This window comes from Neltuma alba, unplaced genomic scaffold (genome assembly GCF_004799145.2).
Source record: "Neltuma alba isolate B1F8T4 unplaced genomic scaffold, ASM479914v2 tig00002863_pilon, whole genome shotgun sequence".
NCBI lineage: Eukaryota > Viridiplantae > Streptophyta > Magnoliopsida > Fabales > Fabaceae > Neltuma > Neltuma alba.
The window spans coordinates 273879-281162 of record NW_021633048.1 but is presented as its reverse complement, the minus strand read 5'-3'; the positions used below and the strand labels follow the sequence as shown (position 1 = coordinate 281162).

General features: G+C 36.2%; 1 protein-coding gene across 1 annotated transcript; it reads right to left on the bottom strand.

Annotated features, from left to right (window-relative positions):
* Window positions 1-201: 201 nt before the first annotated feature.
* LOC114739654 (probable glutathione S-transferase) lies at window positions 202-6266 on the bottom strand. Its single transcript, XM_028927737.1, has 5 exons — window positions 5934-6266; window positions 5489-5838; window positions 3511-3521; window positions 784-1082; window positions 202-689 (listed from the first exon to the last, which is right to left on the bottom strand). The coding sequence occupies exons 1-5, from the start codon at window positions 6249-6251 to the stop codon at window positions 336-338; spliced, it is 1332 nt and encodes a 443-aa protein (XP_028783570.1). The 5' UTR covers window positions 6252-6266; the 3' UTR covers window positions 202-335.
* Between the last annotated feature and the right edge of the window lie 1018 nt (window positions 6267-7284).

Here is a 7284-nt window from a genome sequence, read left to right as displayed (position 1 = left end):
AATTTTAAGGCAACACGGGATAGTGATAGTCGCATCAAAATTAAACAAATGATTGAACTTCGAAGTTTTGGCACCAAATAGAAAAGAGATCCTCGTGCTTTCATGAAACACACAAGTTAAAGAAAAATCTAGCAGACCAAAACGACAAAAATGAGATTTAAGAAAGGACGACAGCCAATAAGGCTTGATTTATGACGTGATAACCCAAACCGAAGAACAGTCAGGTTCCCTTGCAAGAGAAAAGCCTAGTTACACGTGTTTTATTCCAAGTCTCAATCACTACACCGGATGATTAAGTAAATCGAAGCTGGATTATGGGTAATTTTTGGGATCATCTACTTTGAAGCAGCGATGCTCTGAAAGCGAGTTTTGAAGAAGGCGAGGAGATGTTCTCTGGGAGGCAAAACTCCTTTCACCACTGGGTGATTCAAAATCTCTTGACCCCACTTCTCTAGCTTGGGATATGTCTCAGCACGGTACAGATCAAGCCCACCAGCTTCTTGAATTATCGGCATCCAGAAAGCGATGAACAGAGCGGCGATATCCACTAACCCAATTGAATCCCCATTAAAGAACTTCCCTTTCAGCTCGTTTTCCAGAATTTTCAGAGCCTCTGTTGCTTCTTCAGCTCCCTTTTCCCTCTCCTTCACGTCCGGGTTCCACGCTGCTTTAAATCCCGCGGGCAACAACTAAAACCAAGCAAGAAAACACTTGTTGAGTGACCGATCATTCAAATTCGTAATAAGAAACAAAGAGAAGACAAAGCTCCAAGTGTTTAATCACCTTGTCATCGATGAACCTAGACCAGAAACGAGCCAGGGCTCTTTGATAAGGATCAGAAGGCAGGATAGGGTAGCCAGTCCAAGCCTCATCGACGTATTCAACGACCACAAGAGACTCACAGATGGGCTTCTCGTTGTGAAGAAGCACAGGGACCTTCTTGTGAACTGGGTTGTACTTGAGAAGAAGATCGCTTTTGTTGGTCAAGGACTCATGAATGTACTCATATTCCACTCCCTTGAGTTTCAGAGCAATCTCTGCTCTCGTCACAAATAGGCTTCCTACGGTTCCGAAAAGCTTCACTTGTTGATTTGAAGCCATGCCTGCACTTGGTTTTGTTTGAGAATCGAGGATCTGATCTGGGGGGAACGGATGGATTTATGGTCCCTGGGCCTGCGGATCGGTTTCTTATATGGCAAAAGGAAAGATGAATTTGAAATTTATTGCATGGAAAGGTGTGAAGGAAAAATGAATGAGACGATTGGGTCAAAGCTATAACTTGAAGAAAACAGGAAAGTCTTCAAATTGATTTGATTACTGTGAGCTGTCTTTAGTCAATGCAATATTTCAAAGAAATTTTCTTCCAATAAAAAATTATATGTATTAATAAAAAAATCACTTGATTACGTTAAATTATATGTATTAGCCGCCAAATGTTTGGATAGTTGTTAATACATTTTCTACGTAAAAGATAGATTTTATGATATATTTTAATTTGAAAGAATAAAATTGTTAATAATATATTTTTTTACCAATATAATTAATAATACATAAGATAATATAATTAATAAATAATTAATATGTGTATATATATTTGTAAGATATAAGATTAAATATGTTTATAAAAAAATAATTGAGGGATGTTAAAGTCATATTATTGTTGAGAACTACTCTAACAGATACAATTATACTCTTTAATTTGAATTAGAAGCAAAATATATTCACTTCTCTTAAAATTATGATTTTAGACTCTAAAACCATGATTTCAAATTATTAACTCAAAATTGATATTGTTCAGGTGACAACCAAACGAGCCCAATATAAATGGATAGTGACAGTTCGATGATTTTTGCCTTTCAGCTCACGGCATCTTGCGCCGCCTATCTCTCTACATCCTTCTAGACTATTCTCCACCCTACCGCTGAAATTGAAAATAAGGGACTGTTTTCATTGATTTTAAAATTCCTGGCAAGATATTAATCTTTTTTAACTTCAACAAAAAAAACTATTTTTTTAATTCAAAATCACAATTTTATTGTAATGGAATCGTCCAAATAATTTATGCCAGCATTGTTCTCCTGTGAGAAATGAATTTCAGCACGGTGTATTTGGCAAGCACTCCAAATCATGATTTTAAGACCCAAACCATGATTTGAGAAAAATGTTAGCCAAACAACCTTAAAAAAATCAAAACCATGATTTGGGTTCAAAACCATGGTTTTGAGAAAAGCAGAAATTTTTTATTTTTGGAGGAAAAAGGAAGAGTGTGAGAGCCTATAGGATATGTATCTTGTTGTTTTTTTTATAAACATATTTTTTATAAATATATTTAATCTTATATCTTATAAATATATATACATATTAATTATTTATTAATTATATTATCTTATATCTTATTAATATATGTTAATAAAAAATATATTATTAACAATTTTATTCCTTCAAATTAAAAATATCATATAAATATATTTTTTCTATAATTATCATATTAATTTATGCCAATTTGTATATATAAAAAGTACTTTTAATAACAACTATCCAAATACTCACACTTCTCAAAATCACTTTTTCACAAAATCTATTCTTCCCAAAATCTATTTTTTTTAGAATCTATTCTCCAAAAGCTATTCTCCAAACCATAGTTTGGTTTCATCCAAACACACCCTAAGATCTGCACCATAAACAAGTTTTTGCCGGATTAGTTTTAACAAATCTGTTATTACCCGCATCTGATCTTCATATGACTTAATAAAGGGCATGGAACCAGTGCACTTAAATTCAGCATATCTGAAACATCTATATCTCATTTAAATGGTCATTATTTGACTTTTTTTATTTATTTAAAATAATTATTTTAATATATATATAATCTAAAATAGAGATAATCTTTTAACCATCATTCCTTCAAAAAAAATTTTCCTTTTAATTGAAGTTTAAAACGTGTACGTATTTACGGTGAATTAATTAATTTTAAGGTGCTCAAAAGGAACTATCATGTTGCACGAATGGCATGGCCTTGCAAAAAACAAGAACAAGAATTAGACATTTATGATAATAATTTTAAAGTGGTAGTGGCTATTATGTCAGGTTCCCTCTTTTGGGGAGTTTTTATGCGTGGGAGAGACAAGTTTACTTCTTTTTTAAGCACGACGATCCAATTTAGCACAAAAAATCCTGTTTTGAACAAATATTTCAGGGAGAGAGACAAACTTTTTTCCCTAAGCAGAAAGCTTGTTTATAAGCTAAATGATCATAGAAAATGTTAAGAGAGGTTTAATGATTTTGCATTTCAGAACTCAGCCCAAATTCCTACTAATTAGAAAACAGAGAAAAAATACAACTTGAGTTTTCTAACCTTGTCGTCGATGTACTTGGACCAGAAACGAGCCAAGGCTCCGTGGTAAGGATCAGAAGGCAAGATGGGACAAGCTTTCCACGTCTCATCAACGTATTCAAGAATCACAAGAGAGTCACATATACTGGCTTTCCGTGGTGGGCAAGCACAGGAACCTTCTTGTAAACTGGGTTATACTTGAGAAGAAGATCACTTTTGTTCGTGGGAGACTCGTGAACGTACTCATATGCCACTCCCTTAAGCTTCAGGGCAATCTCTACCCTCGTCGTCTCTGGGCTTCCCACGATTCCGAAAAGCCTCACCTCTTGCTTTTCAGCCATATGCCTGTTTGCTGCTTCTTATTCTTTTGCCGCAGAGCTTGACATTCAAGATCTGATCTGCATGTGATGGGTCCTTCGGTAGTTTCTTATATAGCCGCGAGGAGGGTAAAGATGCGCTAAGGGTGAATACAGCCGATTCATCAGTGTGATGTAGTAGTAGATACATCTATGAGATGAGTAGTTGAAGAAGATTAGTTTAGGAGGACCCGATCCGATCCGAGATTAGCTAGACAGGCAACGTTAATGCTGCTAAAAAAGACTCTTCAGTGGAAACTGACAGGTGGAAAAGCGACACATTTTTATAGGAAAGCTCATCTCCTGGAACACACTCATGGGCATGCTGCTTTGTCCGTGTGATTTTGCGTGTGATATTTCCTTTGGTGACTCAAAAAAAAAAAAAAAACAGAAGGCTGATAATTTACTTGACTTGGTGGTTGAATCATTCAAAAACCACGTGTTTACCTTACATAATCTCATTATAAGTACATGCAATTAGGTATTAATTTTTGCAGTTGCACACGACTGTCATTTTCCAGGAGATTATCAAATCACACTGTCCTTTTAAAATTCTGAACTACAATTATGTTCATTTTTACTAAAATGTTTTTATTATCATTTATGTAAATTAATAAGCATTGAATATGCATCTGACCAGAAAAAAACAAAATTTTATAAATTCGAACTATCCCCCCCCCCCAAAATCACACGTGGGAAAATTGAGACTAAATTTATTGTACAGATGCCCAAATAGAGAGAATAGATACTAAGTTGGGCAGCGGGAATGACCGGGCCTGTATTGCACATTGTAAAAGAAGCGCCCTTGTACAGCCCTCATCTTAAGGGCGTGAAAGACCAAGCCCAATACTAAGAGGGATCCAAATCCTCTTGACTAATAATCCTCTTGGGCACCGAGTTTCTGTAGTCTAGCAAGTTCAACTGACTGGAACTGTCCCAATATCTTTGTACAACCTCCAGTATACGACCTCATTTGTAAACTACAAATGAGGCCTTATAATTACTATCAAGGTAGTATAATTAGTGGTTTAGCAGTTCATGAACAGAAGTGGCTCGCATATAGGTTTCTCATTGTGAAGAAAAACAGAAATCTCCCCATGAATTGGATTTGTATTGGAGTATGGATCAGAAGATCAATTTTGTTCTTCAGCCCCCCTTTAAAAAAATATACATCCTCCTCATGTTCCACTTCAGTTTCAGAGAGTAAAGCCTCGTTTGTGGATTTGAAGCCATGGCATTGCTTTTCCTGGAGATTCTAATATCTGTGTTTAGCAGTTTTATGGCTTCTCGGTCTGAGGTTCAGTTTCTGTTCTGATCTACTTTCTTTAGTCATTTATCGAGGGCATATGATAGAGTGTCATTCACTCTGCTCAAGTTTTGAAAGCATTTAATATTTTTTTCTTCTCAGAATAAGAAACTTACCTGATTTTAAGAACCTTCTCAATCGCGACACATTCAGCAATTTTAAGGCAAGAGGGGATAATGATAGTCGCATCAAAATTAAACAAATGATTGAATTTCGAAGTTTTGGCACCAAATAGAAAAGAGATCCTCGTCCTTTCATGGAAACACAAAAGTTAAAGAAAACTCTAGCAGACTAAAACGACAAAAATGAGATTTAAGAAAGGACAACAAACAATAAGGCTTGACTTATGACATGATAGCCCAAACCGAAGAACAGTCAGTTTCCCTTGCAAGAGCGAAGCCTAGTTACACATTTTATTCCCAGTCTCAATCACAACACTGGATGATTAAGTAAGTCGAAGATGGACCATGGGTAATTTATGTGATCATCTACTTTGAAGCAGCGATGCTCTGAAAGCGAGTTTTGAAGGAGGCGAGGAGATGTTCTCTGGGAGGCAAAGCTCCTTTCACAACTGGGTGATTCAAAATCTCTTGACCCCACTTCTCTAGCTTTGGATATCTCTCAGCACTGGACAGATCAAGCCCACCAGCTTCTTGAATTATCGGCATCCAGAAAGCGATGAACAGAGCAGCGATGTCCAGAAACCCAATTGAATCTCCATTAAAGAACTTCCCTTTCAGCTCGTTGTCCAGAATTTTCAGAGCCTCTCTTGCTTCTTCAGCTCCCTTTTCCCTCTCCTTCACGTCTGGGTTGAACGCTGCTTTAAATACCGCGGGCAACAACTAAAACCAAGCAACATAACACCTGTTTAGTGACCGATCATTCAAATTCCTAATAAGAAAACAAAGAGAAGACGAAGCAGTAAGTGTTTAATCACCTTGTCATCGATGAACTTCGACCAGAAACGAGCCAGGGCTCTTTGATAAGGATCAGAAGGCAAGATGGGGTAGCCAGTCCAAGCCTCATCGACGTATTCAACGACCACAAGAGACTCACAGACGGGCTTCTCGTTGTGAAGAAGCACAGGGACCTTCTTGTGAACTGGGTTGTACTTGAGAAGAAGATCGCTCTTGTTAGTCAAGGATTCATGAACGTACTCATATTGCACTCCCTTGAGTTTCAGAGCAATCTCTGCTCTCGTCACAACTGGGCTTCCTACGATTCCGAAAAGCTTCACTTGTTGATTCGAAGCCATGGCTGGACTTGGTTTGTTTGAGAATCGAGGATCTGATCTGGGGAGCATGGATGGGTTTATGGTCCCTGGGCCTGCGGATCGGCTTCTTATGTAGCGAAAGGAAAGATGAATTTGAAATTTATTGTATGGAAAGGTGTAAAGGCAAAATGAACGAGAAGATTGGGTCAAAGCTATTACTTAAGAAAACAGGAAAGTCTTCAAATTCATTTGATTACTGTGAGCTGTAGTCACTGCAATATTTCAAAGAAATTTTCTTCCAATAAAAAATTATATGTATTAATAAAAAAATCACTTGATTACGTTAACAAGGTCAAATGTTTTGGTCCTCCATTACGCTCCGATCCTACCTACTCTGGCGGTTCTCGGCTTCTTAGTGGACAACTTGAGGCGCATGCAGAATAAATATAAATGCATAGTGACAGTCCGATGATTTTTGCCTTTCAGCTCGTAGCATCTTGCGCCGCCTGTCTCTCTACATCCTCCTAGACTGTTCTCAGCTCTGCCGCTGAAATTGCAAACAAGGGACTGGTTTCAGACTGTTTGGGATAGTAATGAAAATTCCTTATAATTGGCGATTGAACAGTTGCTTATAAATTGTTCTATAAACAGGCCCTTTATTGATTTTAAAATTTCTGGCAAAATATTAATCTTTTTTTAACTTCAAAATAATCCAAACACCCTTTATGTTAAAAAAAACTATTTTTTTAATTCAAAATCACGATTTCAATGCTAAGACCTAGCACCATGAACAAGTTTCCAGAATAATTTTAACAGATCGTTATTACCGGCATCTCATAAACCACACATGACCAGTATATTCTAAACTCATCAGATCTGAAATATTCATATCTCATTTAGATGGTCTGTATTTAATTTTTTGTATTTTTATTTATTTAAAATAATTATTTTAGTATGTATAGAATTTAAAATAGAGATAATCTCTTAATCATCATTCTTTTAAAAAATACTTTTCTACTAAAAATAATTAATTAAAGATTTTAAATCTAAACTATTTAAATCAGATATAAGCAGT

Coding starts and splice junctions, on each gene's coding strand:
- LOC114739654 (XM_028927737.1), bottom strand. CDS start 6,251: ATGGCTTCGAATCAACAAGTGAAGCTTTTCGGAATCGTAGGAAGCCCA. Junction 5,839..5,933: donor CGAAGTTCATCGATGACAAG/GTGATTAAACAC, acceptor GCTTGGTTTTAG/TTGTTGCCCGCGGTATTTAA. Junction 690..783: donor CTAGGTTCATCGATGACAAG/GTGATTAAACAC, acceptor GCTTGGTTTTAG/TTGTTGCCCGCGGGATTTAA.